This window comes from Gymnodraco acuticeps, unplaced genomic scaffold, assembly GCF_902827175.1.
Source record: "Gymnodraco acuticeps unplaced genomic scaffold, fGymAcu1.1, whole genome shotgun sequence".
NCBI lineage: Eukaryota > Metazoa > Chordata > Actinopteri > Perciformes > Bathydraconidae > Gymnodraco > Gymnodraco acuticeps.
In genome coordinates, this window is record NW_022990673.1 from 1,067,909 (window position 1) to 1,092,816 (window position 24,908).

General features: G+C 41.2%; 2 protein-coding genes across 5 annotated transcripts in view; one reads left to right on the top strand and one right to left on the bottom strand.

Moving 5' to 3' along the window:
• Positions 1–24,908, top strand: part of LOC117555172 — a 48,736-nt gene that overhangs the window by 5,235 nt on the left and 18,593 nt on the right. The window contains exons 2-4 of the mRNA XM_034229956.1: positions 23,750–23,888; positions 23,985–24,173; positions 24,268–24,433. Coding sequence (XP_034085847.1) covers positions 23,757–23,888; positions 23,985–24,173; positions 24,268–24,433 — 487 coding nt within the window. The 5' untranslated portion in view covers positions 23,750–23,756. The remainder of the gene's footprint in view (positions 1–23,749; positions 23,889–23,984; positions 24,174–24,267; positions 24,434–24,908) is intronic.
• Positions 10,323–15,666, bottom strand: LOC117555032. Of its 4 annotated transcripts, none has more exons than XR_004570350.1 (6): positions 14,232–14,454; positions 13,282–13,446; positions 12,947–13,188; positions 12,332–12,475; positions 11,718–11,826; positions 10,323–10,364 (listed from the first exon to the last, which is right to left on the bottom strand). XR_004570350.1 is itself a non-coding variant. In XM_034229690.1 (6 exons), exons 2-6 carry the CDS (start codon positions 14,335–14,337, stop codon positions 11,797–11,799), a joined length of 687 nt encoding a protein of 228 aa, XP_034085581.1. In that variant the 5' UTR covers positions 14,338–14,377; positions 15,513–15,666; the 3' UTR covers positions 11,538–11,796. The 4 variants fall into 4 exon arrangements, 3 of the variants coding, with proteins under 3 accessions (XP_034085581.1, XP_034085582.1, XP_034085580.1); XM_034229690.1 differs by lacking the exon at positions 10,323–10,364 and adding an exon at positions 15,513–15,666 and having other exon boundaries at positions 11,538–11,826; positions 14,232–14,377; XM_034229691.1 differs by lacking the exon at positions 10,323–10,364 and having other exon boundaries at positions 11,538–11,826; positions 13,282–13,329; positions 14,232–14,456.

Consider the following 24,908-nt stretch of genomic DNA (forward strand, 5'->3'; position numbering starts at 1 on the left):
ACTTGTTTTGCATCAATCTTGATACAGGGTACTTATTATATGTTATAGTTTGGATTCCTAAAGCTTTTAGTCTATAGACTACTCAGAATCAGACATGATAACGAAACTAAGTTGTACTATCGGCGGAAGCAGCTGTGAGCGATAAGCCAGGTGGAAATATGTTTGGCCACTCTGACGTCACGCGACGCCATCTTGCGGAGACGAGCGGCTGAGAAATAAATCGTCGGACTTGGTGTTGGGGGTTGAACAAAATAAATATTGCGCATTGCCAGACGCATATTATCTCCGATTTTAATACTGCAATATCTTAGATAGTGTTGTAGCTATATGATTTCGATTTTACTGGCAATTATAAAAAAATCTTTGCATTTGATCTTTAACAGACCATTAACAAGTGCAACATCAATACTGTACTGAATAAAGTAGTCCAAACTTGTAAACACACACTACACCATGTATTGTTGGCAGACGGTTTTATTAGCTTGTTCAAAATTACCTTGAATTACCATATTTCCCAAAATGTGTGAAATCAAACTAAAAATGACAGAAAACATGATTTTAATATTCAAATTTACTTTAGAAAACAGGCAGCAATGCGTCCCTGAGCAAGACTCTTAACCCGGTATTGCTCCCCAAACGCTGTGGAATAAATGCAGAGGACACATCGCATGTGCAAATATACAGTGACACAAGATACCCTCATAAAAAAAAAGAGGGTGTGTAAGAACCATTGGTGCAACTCCAAACAAGAACAGCCTGAAGCTTCAAGTCTTCCATGACGGCGAAGCTGTAAACATTTGACTTATTTTTGACTGTAAGAACAACAGTCTATTGTCCATGAAAGAACAGTATTCATTTCATTTCAAACCTTTATTTAACCAGATTGGTCCCATTGAGATCATAGATCTCTTTTTCAAGGGAGATCTGCAGCATATAGGTTCCACATGAAACAATAAAGGACATTATACATTATATTTACAGGATACATTTACATAGTTATAGACATTTACAAGTGGCCATAGTATCAACGAGCATTTCATTTAGCCTAGCTTTAAAAACATACAGAGGAATGAGATTGCTCAGTTTCAATTCTTGCTGAAGACTGTTCCAAGCAAATGGAGCTGCGCACATAAAAGCTGTCTTACCTAAGACAGTCCTTGCTCTTGGCACATCTAACAATACTACATCATGCGATCTCAGACAATAGCTGCTTGCAACTCTCTGTGTTATCAGAGAGCAGATATAATATGGGAGTTTACCCAACAAAGCTTTATAAATAAACGTGTACCAATGACTGAGCCTCTTTACAGTAAGTGATGGCAGACCTGCCTTGGCATACAGGGTACAGTGATGAGTAAGTGCTTTACAATTTGTGACAAATCTCAGTGCGCTGTGATAGGCGGCATCTAACTTGTTCAGGCAATAGGCAGGTGCATTCATATACAACAAATCACCATAGTCCAGCACAGGTAAAAAGGTCACAGTGACTAGCCTTTTCCTGACTTCAAAAGAGAAACAGGACTTGTTTCTGAAAAAGAAACCTAGTCTAACCCTCAGCTTTTTAAGCAGGTTATTGACATGAAGTTTAAAAGTAAGACAATCATCAAGCCAGATACCTAGGTATTTATAACTGGTAACCACTTCAAGTACTTGTCCTTGCATAGTAACAATATCCAAAACAGGCTCTGGTGTCTTTTTAGCTTTTGAAAATAGCATTACCTTGGTTTTATCGACATTTAAAATAAGCTTAAGTTCAGCAAGCTGAGTCTGAATAATGTTAAAAACAGCCTGTAATTTAACACCAGCCTCCTTAATGGAGGGACCTGCACAATACATCACGGTATCATCAGCATAAAAATGTAAAGTAGCTTCATCCACATTTTCACCTAAACTGTTGATATATATGGAGAATAAAAGTGGACCTAAAACAGAACCTTGAGGAACACCATTAGCAATGTTTAACCACTCAGAAGACAGCCCATCAAAGTGAACACATTGGGACCTTTCAGAGAGGTAGTTCACAAACCAATCCACTGCTGGATATGCCGATACTGAGTAGCCTCTGCTTCAAAATGTGATGATCGACGGTATCAAACGCTTTGGAAAGGTCAATAAATAGAGCTGCACAACTCTGCTTATTGTCTAAAATACTCGTAATGTCATTCACCACTTTCATTGTGGCAGTGATGGTGCTATGTTGTTTTCTGAAGCCTGACTGATGTTTAGACAGGATATCATTTTTACATAAAAACTCCTTTACCTGTTCACTCTAGGCGTTCGAGCACCTTCGCCAGAACTGACAATTTAGAGATTGGCCTATAGTTATTTAAAATAGTTGCCTCCCCTCCTTTTAGTAAAGGCAAGACATAAGCTGACTTCCATACTTTTGGAATTGCATTTGTGCTGAGGGAGAGGTTAAAAAGAGTAGTAAGAGGAAGAGCAATAAAATCTGCAGCTATCTTTAAAAAGAAAGGTTCTACGTTGTCCGGGCCAGCCGGTTTCTTAGGATCTAGCTTAGATAAGGCTTCATGAACAACATTGACAGTAAAAGGAGTAAAACTGAACGGGTTTTCCAGACCACATTGTTCAGAGTCACGGATTGGGGTGTTCACAGAAGCAGAGTTAGTCACAGAATCAAACATAGAACCGCAGGACACAAAATGCTCATTAAAGCAATTTAACATAGTGGCCCTGTCCGATATAGTGCCAGATGCTGTGGTAAGGCACGGAGGTAGCTCATTACGGATCTCACCGGTGGATATCGATTTTATTGCTTTCCAACATTTCCTAGGATTATTTAGGTTATCTGTGGTAACTGACAAATAGTACTTCGACTTTGCACTTTTGACATATGAAGTGAAGCTATTCCTTAGCTGCCTAAAACGCAGCCACTCTACCTCTGAGCCTGATTGCCTAGCCTTTGCCCAGGCCTTGTTTCTCTCATGAAGGAGACTAGACAGCTCAGCAGAAAACCAAGGATTGTCTCGTCCCTTTACTCTAAATATACGCAGGGGTGCATGTCTATCAATGATCTCCATAAAACCAAGATAAAAATAAGACCATGCGGTTTCCACATCAGCACACAGATCGATTTTACCCCAATCTAAATCAAACAGATCATGCACAAAACCCTGCTCAACAAAATGTTTTTTGTCTCTCTTAATGATAATGCGAGGTTTAATCTTTTGGACCTTAGTGTCCCTAATTGTGGCTACAACACAGTGATCGCTCAGATCATTTGCAAATACTCCCACAGATGAATATTTATGGGGAACATTAGTTAAAATGAGATCAATTAGGGAGGATTTATTAGGGGACTGAATATTTGGGCGAGTAGGACTGTCAACAATCTGAGTAACATTCAAAGAGATACAAAGGTTTTTTAAATCCTCTGACACTGCAGTTAACCAGTCCCAGTTAAAATCTCCAAGTAGCACTATTTCCTTGTAGTCTAGTTGGGATAAAAGATTTGCTAGTGAAGACAAGGAGTCTTTGACAGCTGAGGGGGTCTGTAACAACTCACTACCATGACCTGTTGACCCTTTGCCACTTCTATATTTATGGCTAAAAATTCAAATTGCTTACGGATCGATTTGGAAACTAATGTGGTTACACTGAACTTATTCTTAACATAAATGGCAACGCCACCACCTTTATTAGGCCGGTCGGTACGATACACATTAAAACCATTTAAGGCAATGTCAGAGGCCAAAATAGATTTGTTTAGCCATGTTTCTGATAAGACAATGACATCAGCGTCAGTTGATTTTGCCCAGATACGGACAAAATCTAGTTTACCTAACAGACTGCGCACATTCAAGTGGATGAAACCCAACCCAGACCTAGCTTTAAAATCAGCAGGAGTAGCGATCTGACTACTACTACTGGGCGGACCAGGGTTAGGTTGTACATTTCCTGACAGTAATAACAACAAAAAAACCAGGCATCTTTTCCTCTTAACCAACTCTACTCGCCTTCTCTCAGTGCAGCCTTTTTATTTCAACAATACAGTAACATGACAATCATGTGGTGTTGACCAACGCCTTATTTGTTAGTGTGAATCTTGTGACTCTCAGTCATGTGAATCTGTGTGTGTGTGTATGTGTGGCACTGAACAGACTGTTCTCTGTTCCTCCATTAACACATTTGAGAACACATTATGAAAACACATTTATCCTTCAATAAACTCTAACAAATATATAAAAACAGAGAGATTACATACCTTTCCCCTGGTGGAAGTTCAACATCCGAGTCACTACTGTCCGGATCCAGGTCTGGCTGGAGGAGATCTTCATCATCCGACGTCAGCTAGCATCTATAGCACCTGCTCGCCTCGGTGGTGAAGCTCTCCCTTCTGGCTGCGTAATGCGTAATGGAGCCGGAGCGGGCGTAGTTTATACTACGCAGGATCATATATTTGGAACCCATTGGTCGATTTGGGTGATTGACACCTTTTCTGAACCGTTAGAGCCAATAGAATCGAGTAACAGTTAGTAAGTCCCGCTAAACACTTACGTCAAGTAGAGAGAGGTTTGCGTAAACAGCACGTGAGACAGCATTAGCCCGGGACTGCGAAACTTTATACCTACTCTGCTTCCATGAATGTAATGATAGATTATCAGGAACAATTCTAAAGTGACTAATAGACATTGGATTAACCTTAAACAGCGTTTTTATTCCCTTGAACACGAGCTTTGATCACAAAACAGCAACGGTAAGACATAATTATTGTTATGGTTTTGAAAACTGTTGTTTTTTTTCTTCTCTGTTCTGGCTGATATCTCAGTGAGTTTGTGTCCTACAGTGATGATACTTATAATCAAATAATCTGTGGAAGATCAGCTTTCAGATGATATGTAGTTTGTGCAGAAAATATTACGTTTTAAAGATCGTTTTTGCTAGTTAGCACCGGAAGTAGCATCTGCCCGTTTTAGCTAAGGGCTAATGCTAACGCTTCTTGTGAGACTTGTGTTTTGTTTTGGTAAAAATGGTTCGTATAGTCAGTTAGCTGAGATTCTTTTCGTTAATCTGGTATAACACATTAATAGGTTTTTAAATATTAAGATGCCCTGAGACACAGTGTCGTGAAGAAAAAAAACCCAGGGTCCCCGCCGGCGGGGACCTTCGGGCTTAACAGGTTAAACGACACAAATACATTGTCATCTAATTTAGAAACACCGGAAAAGTCTGCGAGAGTGTGATTAGAGCTTAAGAAGCAGTCCTGAAGAACCATCATCGCAGGAAAATAAAAAAGACAAACATATTTTGTCGAGCAGATTGACTGTGACAAGGCAACCGGTAATTGTTTGAGCAACACATCCGAACCTTTGCAGGGGATGCCCACTGCGGGTGGCAGAACAGACCCAGTGTGAGAAAAAGTTTTTAGAGAGTACTTGTCCATGGACAAGTGAGTTTGGCAATTTACTTGTCCGAATACATTTTTCACTTGTCCAGAATGGACAAAAATTGGGGCCACTGGAATCTTCTTCTTCGTCATCGTATTTTACATTTTCCCACGGTTTTTACGACACCGCTAACGTAAGTGAGCGGTAAGATTTTACTGCATCACACATAGGGTTGGGTATTGTTTGGATTTGAACGATTCTGGTTCTGCTTTTCGATTCCGGTTATTTTCGGTTCTCAATTCCGGTTCTTTGAGAGGGTAAAAACAAGTCAAACTGGGAGAAAAATATATTTATGAAAAGATTAAGTCAAATCTGTATTCCTATTTACAAATCACTTCATACTGTTGAATTTCTTACGGTTATTGAATACAATTATATAAAAATAATCTCTGCATTGTTTAGTTAGTTCTGGTGCAGTTTGAGAATGTACAATTGGCCCAGTCTCCTCTGATGTTACACTGCAACCTGCCTGTGAGACAAAGTCCAACCACACATGTCCAACACATAGGACATAACCTAATAATAATAATAATAATAATGACACATTAGATGTATAGCCTATAGGCCTAGCGCTTTTCTACAACTCAAATACGCTTACACATGTCCTGCAATACACATGCTGCAGCTGCCCAGCTGCTCACTGTTTGTAAAAGTAAATAAATAGTATTTTCATTTCAATAATGTACCTTCTATACCCTGCTTCATAAACAATACTGACATCCAGTGGCGTGCACAGACATTTATAGGGGCAGGTGCTCAAGAGAAAAAAAAGGGGCACCTTCTGAGTCGTTGTGGCGGTCGCGCCGAAATTGTGCGCAAAAATTTGCCGGATTTTGTTACGTTTCTTTTTGGTTTTTGGTTACTTTATTTCGGGGTTAGGGTTATGTTATTTAATTCTTATTTTTACCTGATTTTACTGATTTATTATCAACATTTTTATTATTTTAACATTTATTTTTATTATTCTAAATGACTTAGGGGGGTCCAATCTGAAGCTAGGGGGGGATGAAACCCCCCCCCCCCCCCCGGGATTGACGCCCCTGGTGGAACCGCCGGCTGCCTTAGTAGTGTGAGATTTATTAAAAGGCACATCTTGTATGTCGTAATTGCATATATATTTATTTCAATAACCATATGCTGTCTGATGCAGATGCCTATCTAAAACAAATCAAATAGTAGGCTTACTAGCTTCTACACGCTAAAGCAACTGTAGTCAGGGATGCAAACTCATCAGGTATGAAAAAGGTGACAAGGATCCGAGCCCCCGACCCCACGGAATATCGGCTTTAAAATGAGGAATAACAGAGGATTTTAGCAGTCAGAACAACTAAAGCAGCAGGTAATAATAACAGAAACGCCAAAGAGTTACATCTAATAGAAATATATAAAAGCATTTATTTTAATTGTGTAGCAGTCAGTTTATAATTTTGGCAGCACTGTTGAGCATTTTGAAAATGTATTTTCATGCCTCTTAGTATTTTTATAATACTTTTCTACTTTCACTTGAGGAACATTTTGAATGCAGGATTTTTACTGTAACAGAGTATTCCTACACTGTGGTACTTCTACTTTTACTCAAGTACAAGATCTGATTACTTCTACTTTTATTAAGTACAAGATCTGAGTATTTCTACTAAAGTACAAGATCTGAATACTTCTACTTTTACTCAAGTACAAGATCTGAGTACTTCTACTACTAACAGCTGTTCACCAGCGGTGCAGTCTGTGCCACAGTGACTCCGCACAGTTAACGAACGCACCGTAGCTAATGTAGCTGACCCTCATCCCGGAGCAGCAGAGTTCAGCCGGCCCGACAGGCAAGAAGACTCGAGCACACAGCTCGCGCTTCATATATTAAAAAATAACACCATGCGCACATAACAGCGCGCGACCGCAGATTATTTCGGCGATTAGATAAAATGTAAATTATATTTGACGCAACTTTAGTTACATTTCCATGACTTTTCCAAAACTTTGGGAAAAATATTGTTTTCCATAACTTTTCCAGGGCCTGGAATTTGCATTTTGAATTTCCATGACTTTTCCAGGTTTTGAATGACCGTACGGTACGAACCCTGTATAGTTTAGTTTGGCATCTGATTTAGGGGATTAAACAATACACTCGTTGTATTTGTTACCTGTTGGTTACTGACTTGGTCGTCACTAGGGCACTTTTAATCGTGTTGCTGCGTGCTGCTGCACCACACACCCGCCGTGGCCTGTCTGACTGAGTGACTGACTTAGTGATGTGTCGGTCGCGAACGAGCCGGCGCAAAGAGCCGGCTCTTTTAAGTGAACGACGGGAGCCGGCTCTCGCCCGCGAACGAGCCATTTTTGCAGAGGGATCTAGATCGGCATGAAGGCACATTTGCAATGTGCACATTATCCCGCTTATTACATGGCCACATTCTCAACAAAGTAACGACATGACTCCCAATAGTAATGGAAATGCTTTTATGGATTTAGAAAATGATTTTATTGATTTAAAAAAGTTTTATGTATTGATTTAAATTGACATGCATCCGCTAAGAAAAGTAGTCCGTTGTTACTGTTTGAACTAACGTAGCAACGGCAGGAACTGCTTCGATAGTGTTTTTGATTACAGATTTGAAAACATCGTTGCTTGCTTTAAAAGTAGCTCAATTCATTATGTCAAACCTTGGAAAGTATCTAGATATCCCTGCCCTAATGCTAAAGTAACTGGCAACTGAATATGTGTCGCAGTTTGATGTCTATGTCTGGACCGCTGCGTAAAAAGGAGGGTTTCTGCCCCATTACTTCTCTTCTTACTTCTATAAGAATAAAACAAGGAGGACGGAGATCTCTTTTTCTCCCCCTCTTCTGACAGCCCAGCAGCTGATCTCAGAGCACGCTCCCCTCTCCTGCAGGGGGGCGTGGTCAGCTGCAGCTCACAGAATCAGCCCCCTGCAAAAACAGCGCTGGATGGAGCAAATAGAGCGAAATGAGGCATGGCTAAAATACAGGATCTTTTTGGTATTTTGAAAAAAAAAACTATATTTATATAGGTCGATACAGTAGCCCCTTTTTTTAAATAGTTTTTATAGGTGTTGCTATCTGTTTTGTGTAGTGTGGTTCTACAAGCAAGTCAATGCATTCATTGGGTGGTATCAGAGAGTTGCACGGGTCTGTAAATGCAATGAAAACAATTGGCCACAGCAAATCATTTATATTAAACATGTAATTTTTACTTTTGAATACTTCAGTACAAAGGATGTATTGAATAATTTAAGTGATATATGTGTACAAATATAAATCATTAGTCAAAACAGGGCTACATTTGATTTAATTAAAAGGTATAATAAGTGGTAAACTGAAGAGCCGTTTGGGAGCCGAAAGAGCCGGCTCTTCTTGGTGAGCCGAGCCAAATGATCCGGCTCACCAAGAAGAGCCGGAATTCCCATCACTAGACTGACTGTCAGCTCTGCGCGCTCACGTTGAGAGCAGGGAAGGGAGGGGCTGCAGCCAGGAGTACGGGAGTGCCGCGGGGCACGCGTGGGGATGTCTGACAAAATTACAACGCGCATTTGGGGCATTGTTGTATATATTAGAAGCTTTTAATCCAGAATTGATCGATGTTACCATGAGCCACATACAGTACACTGTAAAAAAAAAATTAAACTGTAAAAAACGAACTTTCAAAAGGGCACATTGCTGTCCAGAGGGCAAAACGGGCAGGTGCTCAAGCACTACCTAGAGTCTATGTGTGCACGTCTCTGCTGACATCCCTGTGCTCCTCTGAGTCTGGGGGTCCGGGGATGTGAGGACAGCGCGAGGACACAGACAGGGAGGTTGCTTTACTTCATAAAAGGAAATGGTGGTCAATATTAACAACATAGGAGTTAAAACGCTTAATAACCTTCATTATGCGTTAGAGAAAGAACATAAGAAAGTTTGACAAAGATGAGGCTGTTAATCGGGCAGCGGATCCGCTGTGTGTAGAAAGAGAGAGAGACGCTGAGCTGCACCGTGCAGCGATCAGCTGATACGGAGCATAGATAGAGCTGCAGTCCGCGGGGCTCGGCCTCGCCTCCTGTCCTCACAACTCTTATTAATCCCGGTACCGGACAATTGATATTTGTTCCTAATCGGAACCGTGTTTTGCTTCCCAACCCTGCCACTGTGCTACACTTCCCACCCGCCCCGCCCCGTCTAACTGTACAGAAAGCGGCGAGATGCATTTCCTTAGGAATCGACAAGCAGAATCTAAACGAACAATGGCGGACACGTACAATTTGCGATTGAGTTCTGCCTTTTGTAAACCGAATGTATCAATAATTTGTCAATAAATCAGGCCGAAAAACGTCACTTGTCCGCCGGACAAGTCAATTGAAAGATCTACTTGTCCGATATTGTAAATAACACGTCCCGGACGGTGGGACGTGTACTTTTTCGCACACTGAGACCTGAATCCAGTAGTCTTCTCAGAATGACTAGAGATCTTCTCATAGTCCAAAACAGTTAACAGGCACAGCAGAATCCCGATATGGGCCATTTTCCCAGACCAGCACACAGTATCAGCGATGTTCTGGAGCAAAATCAGCACAGCAGCAAAGGACGGGCGAAAACAGCAGCGTGGAAGCGCTCCGGTCCCTCCGTGGTATCCCCGGGGTGAAAGCAGACCTCTGCAACAGCAGAACCAGGACAGGTGGAAAGCAGGCCCCACCGGTGGTAAAATCCTCCTCCGCACAGCAGCACACGCCCGGTGGAAGCAGGCCAAGCCCGAAGCGTGGATCCACTCCGTCTCTCCGCGACGACTCCGGGGTAAAAACCTCTCCAGTACAGCCGTATTCTACAGGTGGGAGCAGGCCTCCGTAGATCGCAGATCGCAGGCAGCAAACAAACAGGTGGAGCCACTCCGTCTCTTCGCGACGAGCAGGCTTCCGTAAATCCCAGATCGCATGCAGCAACAGGTGGAGCTGCTCCGTCTCTTCGCGACGTCTACGGAGGAAAAACACCTCAGTACAGCCGCACTCGACAGGTGGGAGTAGACCTCCACAGTTCGCAGACAACTAAAACTACTACTTGTATAAGCAGGGATGGCTAAAAGTTTGTAAGCAGGAGAGCTAGATGCTGCTAGATGCTAACAGATGCCAGATGCTAACAGGTAAGTGCGAGCCTGTAGAAATTGCGACTGCCTCCAATGACAGCGTAGGTGTGAGTGACAGCGTAGGTGTCACTGTACACGACTCTTTGTCCAACCAACTACACACTGTGGTGTGTATTGTCTGTGAGGCGGTAACCTTTGTACTGTATGCACAAGGAAAACACATTAGAGTGTGGTGGGGTACCCTAAGTTGGACTTGCGTTTGTTTCACTTGTGTTCGTTTCACTTGTGTTCCTTGGGATGCCTCCCTCGCGCTCTGGAGATTGATTGATTGATTGATTGAAAAGTTTATTAACAGCTTGTATATTGGGTACAGTACAGTACAGCTCAAAACATACAATTGTTAAGGGGATGCAGACCAGCGAAAGACTTTCGTCTTGTTTACATCAGGGTCCCCCATTTCCAATTCATCATATCATTTAAGACATATAAGACATATTTGACATACAGATGGCTTATTTACAATTTACATACAGGTGGTTTTTTACATACAGATTGCTTATTTACAATTTTCATTTTAGATTTCGTTCTAATACATCCTAACCGGACATTTAAGACATACCAAGTCTACAGATGTACAGTTAGTAACAGAGTCTAAAATGCGAGTATATACATATATGGGGGGGGGGAGCTGTCCATTGTACGACAGGTTGAGATTTGTACCATTACCGGGGCCAGTTTTGCAATGCTCTCCCCCGAAGGTGCTCTTTAAGAGAGGTTTTGAAGGTAAGTATAGTTTTACTTTCCTTTACAGTTGTGGGAAGAGCGTTCCACCTTGATGTGGCATAATTGCGAAACGTGTATTCCCCCTTTTTTGTGCCAAATCTGGGTTTCACATGATTTGTGGAGCTCCCTCTGGTGTTATGATCATGGTATTCCTTGACCTTTGGGAAGAATTTTGACATGTACATGGGTACCATAGAGGTGTAGTGGATCTTGTAGACCAGGCCCATTGCAAGTAGCTGTACTCTGTCGTCTACTCTAAGCCATCCTAGGTTGTCAAAGTGGGCAGAGGTGAGGTGGGTTCTAGATGAAAGGTCAAGCAGTAGTCTGACCAGTTTATTTTGCGATGTTTGAAGTTTTATTTTTAGCGCCTTGGAGGTGCTATGGTACCATGACGTGCAAGCATAGTCATAGTACCCTTGAATGAGTGCTCCTGCCAGAGTTTTCAGGGTGTTTTTGTTTACCAGAGAGGAGATCCGGTATAGGAATCTAACGGAGCATAACGAAGCCACTTCTTTACAGTTTCACTGAAGCCATTGTGGGTCAGCTTGCGGTCGAACTGCCGAGCAGCAGCTGAAAGACAAGATTACAAAAATAAGCGTGAGAGAGAGTGTGTGTATCCCATACAACTTCTGTTATAATAAGAAAATCACTCTCACTCTGTACAGTAACACAAGCTACAGTCAGCAGCCAGTTTGCTCAAAGACTGGACTGGAAAGAGGAGCAAAAGGCTAGCTTGGCTCTATCCAGGTAATAACATTTGCATCCGAGCACCTCTAAAGCTCACCAATTAGGTTGTCTTTTTTTGGTTTATTTCTTATAGCTTCACCATCACCTGATTCCAACCTAACCTTTTTTGTTAGATTAAGTTCATGCTTTATTCTTCAACAGGGGATTACAGAGAGACATGAAACAAGGGCAGAGAAGAGACATAAAATACATTATAGGAGTTGGATTCAAACTCGGTAGTCGGTACTATATGGCTCACAAAGAGCATAATTATGTTCTGAATCACCATCAGTCACACCTCACTCCTTAAACTTAAGCTAATAAGTAGTTTTCAGGGGAGGAAACTCACCAAATATGCAGTCTTGTATTGCCGTTTCCTTGAATGGCTTCTTCCAAGCCCAGTTGTACCGACAGGCCAAGTCAGAGCAGTTGCCAGCATCCGTCTGATCAGGTTCTCTGAATTGGCGCCTCCTACCAGAGCCAGGCGAGCAATCTAAATCAGACGAGAGAAACAAATAGGCCACTGCTTTAACTGTTGTATTGAGCTACGTTCTGTGGGACATACGTTAGAAACAGCACAACAGCACTCTTATTTCATACACAGAGACCAACTTTGTTTTTTATACACTTGATACACTGATATTCCAACCCATGGTATTCAGTCAAGTTCATGCCAGTCGTTATGTTTAACCACTTTAACCCTGGTGTCCCAATTTTGGTCATGTCAATATAAATGTAAAAAATATATTTGAACAATTTCGAAACTTTTCCATAAATAGCTGATCTTGCTCATACATGCACTGTAACAGGTTTTGAACTTGTAGACTAGAATTATATGTGGTTGAGTAGCTAAGACTAGAATTATTTGTGGTTGAGTAGCTAAAGGGCAATAACTAAGCACATTTTGACCGCACTGATATTATCCACATTTCATAAATTAGTGCAGTTCAGTCTGTCAAATTACCATCTTTTGACGGACTGATTCATTCTTCAGCAATGATTCAGCCTCATTGAAGTCGTCTTCATTGGCGATTGGCAGCTGGATGGGGAACATATGGGTTGTGGCTGACCCTGGTCCCTGACTACCAGCCGGGGTCATGTTGCCCTCTGCCAACTCATTCTTGATTAACTGCACATCTCTGGACAGGTCCTTTACCACCACAAGTACTTCAGCGAGCATCGAAGTCATCTTCTGGATGGCAATGTCTTAAGAAAAATATAATTGAAAAGTGTAAAGTGAGAATTGAAAATAACCTGCAAATGACTCATGAGGAATTACACTAAGTCTAATAGACTTGCCTTTCAAAAGCAGCTTGGTGTCATCGCCGTGCATCTGTGTGGTTCCATCTGTAAAACGCAAACATTCATGAGACTTAATCACTGCCGAGCCGGGATGATGGTGTTGAAGGCAGAGCTGAAGTCCACAAACAGGATCCTGGCGTAGGTTCCTGCTGTGTCCAGGTGCTGGAGGAGGAAGTGAAGTGATAACTATTAGTAAACCATAATGATGTTATTATCAGCAGCTGCCAATAGATCCCCTACATCTTGTATGATGGACCTTTGAAGCAGGGTTACACAAAACACACACACACACACACAAAATTGTAAAACAGTTATTGAGAGCATCCCAAGGGCATGCTAAACCTTCCAGAACACCAACTTTCTAATACCTTAGAAACGACAACTAGCCGTTGGCACGAATGTAATGCTTCAGCTTCCTACAACTTTAAAGCTGTGTGGACATGGCTCTATGAAGAGTCGTTCATATTTTTTCATATTACCCCTTCCAGTTTAGAAGGGGTAACAACAGTTACCTTTTGTTAATTTTACTTCGAGCCAAACTTGTGCGACTTGTTTCTGAAATCCCTTTCTCTTAAAGTGAATACATAAAATAAAAAAACAGTGGAGCTTACCCTAAAACTAACCACTGGATAGGGTTAACCCTAACCCATATATATTTTTGTATTATTTAAAAAAAAAAATATATATATAGCACCAAATTGCAACTAATCTATATCTACGGTCACTTTTCACATTGAACATGAGCTCTTTTATTAAAAAAACTAAACGCTTTCATTTTAAGTTGAGTTTAGTGTTTTTGACCCTAAGAAACACTGATGCATTAATCAATAACAATAATCCACAGCTCCTCTCTCTGCTCCAGAGGATTTAAAGAATATATCAGCAGTAAACCTAGGGGAAACACTGACATTCAATATTATGTTAGAGACAAGTTAGTTATTACTCACATATCAAAGTCTTTTCATCTGCAAGATGGAAGAATAGCTGGGTGCTGCCTGGAGAGACTGATGAGGAGTCACCGGCTGGCTTCAGCAGCTTTCCACACAAAGCCATCACATGTTCTGTTCCATAGTCTTCACTGTCCACTGGTGCTCTGTCAAAAGAGTGAACATCACAGCTGTCATGGTAACCCTTTGTTACACAACATACAACCAACATGCGTCAAAAGTGACCCAAATTAGTTTAAATTGTAAATATCTTTGCAATAAATTACCTCCAGGAATTCCTCAATTAACCTGTTTTTGATCAACACCAATTTTCATTTTTAACTTTCTTACTTTTTTTAATAAAAATCTTCTAAGGCACAACATGGGTAAAAAATTATCTTTAAATTACATTGTTTTTGATGACCACAAATCATTATTTTAATTCTCCAGTTCTAATTGATTAACTAAAATAGTTTATGCCAAGTGTGATACAAATGCAAAAAAATAAAGATACTTTAATGATAATTTTGTTAAAAATAATAATTTTAGCAGAGATTTGGACCAAGCATGTATGATGTAGTAATACAACAACTATTGTAGTTCACACAGTGTGACATTAGCTAGTCATGTTAGCTTGTAATATATAGAGCAGAGCTAACTAGCAAGTTATCCAAACGTTAGTGGTTAGCAGTTTATGCTATGATAGCTGTTGGCTACTGAACATTAACAAACTGGATTCCGCAGTTAAAAAGCTGTGAAACTTTACAATAAGATTGGCGACAACACTGACACCCTGCTGCACGTTTATGTGTAATCGTCCCGCGTTGGAGACGACAGGATGGCGGCAGCACTGCAATAAGCTGTAAGCTAACGTTAGCAGCCACATTGTTAACCTGTATAGCCCGATTGTCCCGCCGGTGGGACATCTTGCAAGAAACAGCATCTCAGGACTTCTTAAAATGTAACAACATATTGATGATGCTTACCCACTTAACGGGAAGAAACTCAGCTAACTGACGATATTAATCATTTTTAACTAAACGAAACACAAGTCTAACAGCTAACGGGGCTAACGCTACTTTAGCACATAACTGGCAAAAGCGATCTTTTTTACTTCATGCTATCTGCACAAACGTATCATATGAAAGCTGAGATTCCACAGATTCCCTTAAAATATATGTCTCATCACTCAAAACTCACTGAACTAGAAGAAGAAACGTAACCTTAAATACACAATTAAACATTCACAAACTAAGGATTATCTAAATACATGTTTAACTCCATTACAGTTGCAGGACTCACCAGATCTCAAGTCTTCTGTTCTCTGTTGACGTCCTGATGCTCATATTTAACGTGTAGATGTAAAACTATCCCGATATTAGTCCATAAACTCGTGAGCAGACATAGCTCCGCAGGAGAGCCGCTCAAACTGACGTGGAAGTTTCAAATTGGATTGAAAGGCGCGGACAGTGCTCATTGGCAGGTTTTTTCGATGACGTTTATATCAACCAATCAGGAGTGTTGTGGACTCATTCCAATCCTGCTTGTCTTGTCTGCCGTTGTATGGCTGGATTCTATTTAAAGTGCCGTAGCTTTTTACATACATTTTACGTTTTTTTTATTTGACACTTTTTTTTTTACAGTTAACTATTTTAGTATACTATGAAAACTACTTTATTTACACAAAATCATTTTTGGGTATTTCTGCAATATATTACATTTTTTGTGAAGATGTATACATTTATTTAACATTTTAGAGATGTTTTATATTAAGATTTCTTTTTATTCTACAACAGTACAGAATACAGTTATTTTTAAGGTTTTACTGCAACAAAAAAAGAAAGTTGCCTTCATTTTACATGTAGTAAAATTATGTGTATTTTATGTGTTTTTACATAGAATTCAATGTAATTTAACATTCAAGACAATTAAACAATGGAATTATCCTGTAAAAGACCGATAATTTCTCATCAAACCAATTTACAGAATAAAACCTTTATTTATTTTAAATAAAAGTAATTTACTGTATTTTTATGGTATTTACACGTAATATAGAAAAACCAGAAAGGTCTGTAAAATAATACAGTACATTTCTGTGAATTTTTTTTTTTTTTTTTACAGTGTACCACTAGGTTAAAATAGGATATTATGGGACATTTGGACTGCTCCACTCCTTGTAGTCTCTGTCCAAAGGTAACTTTTAGATGTGTTTGTCATTACGCACAAACTTAAGAAGATTTACACATAATAATAATTTTAAAAAAAATCACAACCCATTGTCCTCAACATATGGTGCTTAATTTAAAATGTGAGACCCCCCTCCCATAAAATGCTCTCACCCAGAGTGGGCATGCACACGTGCACGCACACATATATGCTCACACACACACACACACACACACACACTTTGATTCTAGCACACACAACCCAAAAAAAACTCTCTTTCTGAGAGAATGGGAATGTTACTCTTTTACTGTCGCTTTATGTCTGGATAAACTCCAGTCCAATGCAATTTTAAAGAGATAGTCATTTTTAAGTAATTAGTGGTTATTATTAAATATGGCTCTTTTATTGCTACTTTTAACTTTTTAATGGATCCTATGTAAGTAAAGCCTGATAAAAGTGTCAAACTCCCGAAATCCACCAGAATACTGGAAATTACATCTACTCTGTTAAAAATGTCCAGAGCTGATTAAGAATCCGTTGTCCGATAGTGTCAGCGCCCCCCTAGTGGCCAAGTTATTCAAGAAACCCTGTAACCCTAATTTTCAGAACCGTATGTACGTGTGTGAGGAAAGTTATATGGGCGCTTTCGGGGTGAAGAGCCCATCAAGAATCCGTTGTCCGATCGTGTCAGCGCCCCCCTAGTGGCCAAGTTATTCAAGAAAGCCTGTAACCCTAATTTTCAGAACCGTATGTCCCTGTGTGAGGAAAGTTATATTGGCGCGTCCGGGGTGAAGAGTTGATCAATAATCCGTTGTCCGATTGTTTTGGCGCCCCCTAGGGGCCGAGATAATAGTGAAAAACGGTTTAAAAGGAGTATAAACAAAATTGGACACCAGATTTTGGGTCAACGCGCCCATATAACTCTCCTCACACACGGCCTTACCGTTCTCCTTAATTGGCTAGTGTCAAGAATCAAGCTATAACACACAATAAATCGTTCTAACTCCACAACGATAGGTTTTTAGAATCACGACACTCCCACTCAGAGTCCTGCACTTTCAGGGAGCCTCACAGAGGGTAAGACCTTTAGGCCATACTGAATGAAAACTTTGAAAAACAAACTTCTCGTAGGAATGTCGGACCGGGACACCGAGGGCATCCACGCGTGCGCCTTGATGAGCTGTACGACATATCCTAGCCCATTCGATTCAACGTCCTTTTCTGAGTTTGCAAAAGTGTTAATACAAATAAAAAAAGTTTTAAAAAAAAAAGCAAAATCTTCAACTATTTCAAAAATCTGTAACTTCTTATTGAAAAGTTGTAGACCATTGATGTCACCTACCATTCGACTCAGCGTCATCCAATTAATGAATGTTAGGGACCCAAAATAGTGTCACTACAAAGTACTACCAATCGAATCCAAATTGCCTGAAACGTGCTCCTAACTGTTTTTTGGGTGGTCAATTTTTCCCTCCCCCATCAAGAAAAAAAGAAAAGAAAAGGCAAACAGCATAGATTCAACATTGATTCAATGTTGGCATTTCAATCATTAAATTCGACCACAATACAACGTTGATTCAATGACATCTTTTCAACATTTAAGGTTGATCCACCATCAATCTTCAACCTTAACCAAAAATCAACATTTTTGACCATAATTCAACGTTGATTTAACATATTTTGCTATCTGGGGGCTGATTTCCTCTGTGTATGCTGCTCGGGACGAAAGTGCCATACAAGCATGCACAGCTCATGTTTAGAGAAACCTTAAAGAAAGGCATCAGTAGAGTGGAGCTTCTGTGTGAAAGAAATGTAAAGATTTGTATTGGACAAATCGCCGAATTGGGGGTTTCAGCGGCCAACACAGCAGTTGAAAATAAGCAGCCGGAGATATTACTGCTATCGCCTCTCTGTAAACACAGCTGCAGCCGCGGGTGTGTGTGTAAAACCTCCCCGTGTTTGTGGGGCTGGAGAAGTGCAGCTGAGAGGGAGAAAGTCACAGCTTTTTGTCTATAGCTTTAACTCACACCACTCTATTAAAAACGAGATGGTCTAAAAGCACTCGTTGTTTGTGACCGTTTTCTACGTGCATGGTAAGACGGGGCAGCGTGAGGTGCGTGCATCACCCGATGCGCCACAGTTCCCTACACATTGGGAGAGGAGCTGGTGGCGGTCCGGGGTGCATACATACAATTATAGGCTAATTGATCACTCCTCGCCGTGTCACTGACACACCTCCAGCTCGCCGCGGGGTCACGAGCGTGATGACGAATCATAATTTTTAAGGAAATCGTTTTTATTTTTTATTATAATTACTGTGAAATGTATTGTCTTTTCGTCATTATTATATGGGCTCAGAACAGTCCAGGCCCGGTTCTACGGGGGTGCATAAGGGTGCATTGCACCCTCAGTTGAGTCGTTATGCACCCTCATTTGAAAAATGAAAAGTGAAAAAAAATAATAATAAAAAAATTAAATTAAATTAAAAGTGAAAAATATGACATATATAATAATAATAGTAGTAATAATAATAATAATAATAAGAAGAAGAATTTAGTTGAAATAAATTGTAATTGTGGTTAAATAACATTGTCTGCTGCATTTATTTGGTCAATTTAAACGGTAAGTAACGTTATTATGTCAGGTGTGCGTGACGTGTGCCGCTGCGCGTTCGTCATCTGCAAGGTGCTTACACAGCAGTCAGTGATGGACATCAGAAAATGGTTAAAACAACCAGCCCTTATCGCCAGCAGTAACACTGCATCTACTGCAGGTAATAACAGTTCAGATCATGGGGACATTACGTTACCCGCGGCCACTGTCGTGGACACTAACACGCGACTCGCCGGCATTGCCCGCCTCGCCCACGGAGGCGGAGCAGCCACAGCCGTCTTCCTTGCCCCAAACACCGCCATCCCTCAGCAGCCCGCAAGTGCCAGAGGACCTCGGCAAAACAGAGCCTGTCCAGGTATATTTAAACAAGTTCCCAACTCGCCTGTACAGTGGGGTAAGGCGCTCATTTGCAGCTCATGGTTTCAAAACAGAGATTGGCTGGAATATTCATGTAAAAAATATGCCATCTTCTGCTATGCATGTAGACATTTCGGTTCAAGTAAGTCAGATGCCTTCACCACAACTGGCTACAACAACTGACGCCATGCTCTTATAGGCTACGTGATAAGGGACTGGGAAGGCACGAATCAAGCAAAGAGCACATAGATCTCTTAATGTTGCTCTCAAAGTGCACCAGATTGATGCTTTTAACTTCAATATTTAAAAAAACATCTTCCCGGGGGAGCATGCCCCCGGACCCCTCTAGAGGAGGTGAGGACCCCCCTAGAGGGTGTTAGGTCCACTCCCCACTTATAAAAATAGCACTTTACCACTGCACCCTCTCTAATCTCAGATGCACCCTGAGTCATTTTGTTCTGGAACTGGGCCTGGAACAGTCTCATAATACACACATGCACACAGAAGGATTCACACTTGTATTTCCGGATCCACACTTGTGTTTTTCAATGCACACACAAATGTGTTCCGTTTCATATACATGTAAATACAATCCATATACAGAAAAAAGTTTTAAATGTGTATTTTTGATCCACACATATTTGTTTTCCGTTTAAAACCTCTGAACCTGCAAACACAAACCGCTTTCTGTGCACGGATCGCTGTGCATTCGTGTGTGGGTTTTTTGAGACTCCCCTGACGGTCAGCCGATTCGTACTTGTAATTTTTTCTAATCTATAGCCAATCAGATGTCTCCTCAATTCTAAGCCAATCACATGAGCGCGCCCCCACTAGGGTAGATTTCTTGCGTTCATGACGTAGCGCTTCATGTACGCATTTTGCGCAGTCCGGAGCTGACAGGTCCATGGAGCCTGCCTGCAGGCGCTAATCTCAGGACACCTCCACTCTCAGTACATTGCCACTTTCCGAACAGGAAATGAACGCAAATACAAGCCTTTATATTATTAAGGTACATCGCCACTTTCCGAAACATTGATGAATGCTTGTGTGTACACAAAAACGGCAGGCAAAACCGTTTTAAATGTGTGTTGTATGGCGAATACAGCTGCTTTATTTATGTCTGTATGAAGTTGTTGTGAGTGTGGAGGGAGCAGCTACAGGTTAGCTTAGCCTAATCGATCAGTGCACTAAGCCAGTGCTAGACAGTGAACTGTCAACGGGGGGGGGGGGGGGGAGCCCCGCCGGTCATTATCGGCCGATATTCACTCTAAATAGTTTGATCGGTGCTCTCTATAAAGGCCGATCAGGAGAGCTGGATCTGATCGATATAGACATAAACGCGAGTGAAGTATAACCGGACGCGAGAGAGAGAGATCAGATCAGCTGCTGAGTCTGACGGAGACACGCAGCTCTACATAATCACCTGAAGCTCCGCCCTCTGTTTAGCGAGCTGACCAGACTGCGCAAAATGCGTAGCCTATATGAAGTGTCATGAACGCAAGAAATCCTACCCTCGTGGGGGCGCGCTCATGTGATTGGCTTAGACTGGAGGAGACATCTGATTGGCTATAGACATGGGCGGCGCCAGGATTTTTTTGCTGCAGTAGCTTTGCAGTTGCTATATGACAGCACGGCGTTGCTAGTTAATTTTCAAAATAAATAAACAAACAATACCAGTGGGCCAAGCACAAGCCTGTTCATATTGTAGCGTTCACCGCTATTCAAGATCATAGCATCACTCGAGCTTTCAATGTCGAAAACGTTCTCTTTATTTTCTGGTATTGACTGCCACAGCCACGCCTTACAGAACCAATCAATAGTAGGCTATAACATTCATTATGACTTTTCCCCACACTCGAACACAACTCGTCTCGTACTCCCTACACACACACACACCGGAAAACGCACACACACACCTGGAAGGGGTGGTCTCTCCCTAACTCCCACCAACAACATTGCTTAAATAACTTTACAAATGTACTAAAACTGTGCACATCTGATAACTGAAATAACTATACTTGGACACGCTACAATATTATCCTTAGTATTACATTAAAAACATTCATTTGACACTTATAACATTATTTTGCAAGGTAAGCACAACCAAAATAAGTTTGTAAAAGCAGAATTTGAACACTGTTTCTGCAATAGCGATCGTTCACTGTTTCAACTGGCATGCTGTGGCATTTAACTTCATCATCACACACACACACACACACACACACACACACACACACACACACACACACACACACACACACACACACACACACACACCACACACCACACACACACACAGCAGTGGTGAGGATCTCAGCCTGCCACTGACGTTCAGCCAGAAAACATCAGCCGTTAGCTCTTAGCACACAGAGCTCACAGCTCCTCATATCTGTTCAGAAACTGGACAAAAGTTAAAAAAGTACAAACCACAGACTGTCTGTGTAATGGCGAATACAGTCGCTGGTTTGTTTATGTCTGTAGGCCGTTGTTGTGAGTGTGGCGTGAGCATATACAACGTTAGCTTAGCCTGGTCGACCCGATCTTCATTCAGAAAACAAGCATTTTAAAAGGGTTTTTGCCTGCCGTCTGTCTGCAGACTTGTCAAGCATTAATTCATGGTTTTTACTAACCGGTATCAGTATGTTGTTACTTCGGCATCATTTAGAAACGTGTATTACAATTTAATCACGGTAAAATATGTTCATTTTGTTGTAGTTGTAGCTCCCGAGCCAGCGCGTCTTGTTTGAATGATGCGAGTAAACCATAGACTGTAAACACAGCTGGCAGCCGTGGTGAAACCATTGGTGAAACTCGAGCGTTTAGAGCGATGGGAGCGAACAACGACTCCTGATAGATCTCGCGAGATACATTTTCAAAACAAACCAATGGGGTTGCTAAGCCGTTGCTAGGCCAATTGTTGGAGTTGCTATAGCAACTCCAAGCTACCCCCTGGCGCCGCCCCTGGCTATAGATGAGAGAAATTACAAGTACGAATCGGCTGACCGTCAGGGGAGTCTCAAAAACCCACACACGAATGCACAGCGATCCGTGCACAGAAAGCGGTTTGCAGGTTCAGAGGTTTTAAACGGAAAACAAATATGTGTGGATCAAAAATACATATGTAAAACTTTTTTCTGTGTTTGGATTTTATTTACATGTATATGAAACGGAACATATTTGTGTGTGCATTGAAAAACACAAGTGTGGATCCGGAAAATACAAGTGTGAATCCTTTTGCGGATCATGAAATACAAGTATGAATCCTTCTGTGTGCATGTGTGTATTATGAGACTGTTCTGAGCCCATATTATTACAACAAATACACACTTGCAACTGATAACACTGGCAATGATTTTATATTTATTAGACTATTGAAAAAAAGATCATGCTCCAAATAAGTGGGGGTACGGCGTACCCCCGCGTCCAACGCCCACTACACCACTGGTGAAAACTACCCTCGGATGATGGTAAGGTAGACTAAAAGCTTTAGGAATCCAAAGTGCAACATATAAGTACCCTGTATCAAGAATGATGCAAAACAAGTGACATTTGACCTTTTTAGAGAGGTTTAGCAAAATAAACTCCACCTCTGAGGTGATTTGGGTGGAAATGGGCGTTTTTACCGTTTCTCTGGAACCCATTGGTCGATTTTGGTGATTGACATCTCTTTTTGACCGTTAGAGCCAATAGAATCGAAGGGGAATTTCCCCATACACATACATGGTAAAAAAAAAGAAGGTGGGGGCTTTGCGCATGCAGGTTTGCATCAGAGTGAACCTATCTCTCGCTCTGACATCTGGAAACGGAAAAAAGCAGGTTTAATGCTTATGGATTATCGGAAATAATTTCAAAGGGACACAGGACACATTGGATTAACCTAAGGATTAACTTCAGCAGCGTTTTTATCGTTTAATGCCATTGAAGACCACTTTTGACCAGACAACGACCAAGGTGAAGCCATGTTGCCATTTTTAGCTACCTAGCGTGTTTTGATGTCTGTTCTTGTTAATAGCTTTGCGAGTTCTTATCATGGAGTGATGATGTATGTACCGATCGATTCTGTGTCATCTCACGATCAGATCGTTGGGTTGAACGTGCAGCTACGATAAGTAATAAGGGTGTTATGAGTGAGTTTCTGTGCAACACGCCGTTAGCATTTTTCGCTCGTGGCTAATTCATAGGCTTAGTGCTAGCTTTGTGGGTTTAAAAAAAAAAAAAGGTCAGTTAGCTGAGTTTCTTCCCGTGACATGGATATAAAACATTCATAGTTTATTGAATATGAAGATGCCCTCAGACGCTGTTTCCTGCAGATGATGCGTTTTTTTCCCCCGGTATTGGGGGTACGGTGTAGAAGAGGTTCTGAATTGAAATATATATGTGTCTTTTTGCTCTCCTTTGTGCAGCTGCATCATGGTCCACAGAGTAGCAGTGATCGGGGCAGGCCCCTGTGGTCTGACCAGCATGAAGGCCTGTCTGGAGGAGGGCATGATGCCGACCTGTTTTGAAAGCAGCGATGACATTGGTGGACTTTGGAGGTTCAAGGCAAGTCAGCACTTAAGTTAAGTAAAGTTTATCCACAATCTTACCAGCGTTTTGGTTTCCTCCCGTTTCCTGTCATTAAAAACCTCTTCTCTGCAGGAAGTGTCAGAGCCAAACAGGGCCAGCATCTACCGTTCCCTCACCATCAACATCTCGAAGGAGATGATGAGCTTCAGCGACTTCCCCGTCCAAGCTGATTACCCCAACTACATGCACCACTCAAAAATCCAGAATTACTTTAGGATGTATGCAGAACACTTTAAACTGCTGAAACACATCCGTTTCCAGGTAACAAGATCCAATTTAGTATGTGGTTAAATATTTCCGGTGCAATTTAAAACTATAACTTCAAACAAATCTACTGTGTTTATTTATTTTTTAGACCCTGGTGAAGAATGTCAATCAAACACCAGACTTTTCTCGCACTGGTCAGTGGGAAGTGGTGACAGAAAACAAAGATGGGAAGGAGGAGAGGCATGTCTTTGATGCAGTTATCTGCTGTTCGGGTCACTACTCCTACCCTAACCTGCCTTTGAAAGAGTTCCCAGGTAAAGTCATTTTTTTTTAATGCACCTCAGACCAGGCTTAGTGGATCATTTTGTTTTTCACTTAAAGCTGTTGGCACAAGATATCAATATGTGTTGAAACATTCCACTTTTAAATGCCTCAATGGCCTCGCCCTGCCCTAAACTGTAAACAAATTCACAGTTATTTACAGTGTTTGTGCACAGTAAATTACTGTATACTATTTTAGCTTATAATACCATGCTTTCCAACCAAAAACTACAGTACCTCTGGAGTTACTTTAAAAATATCAGTAGTAACGTCCCAACTGTAGAAAATCACAGTAACCAACAATGTACTGTAGAAGATCACAGTAACCAACAATGTACTGTAGAAGATCACAGTAACCAACAATGTACTGTAGATAATCACAGTAACCAACAATGTACTGTAGAAGATCACAGTAACCAACAACGTACTGTAGATATTCACAGTAACCAACAATGTACTGTAGAAGAT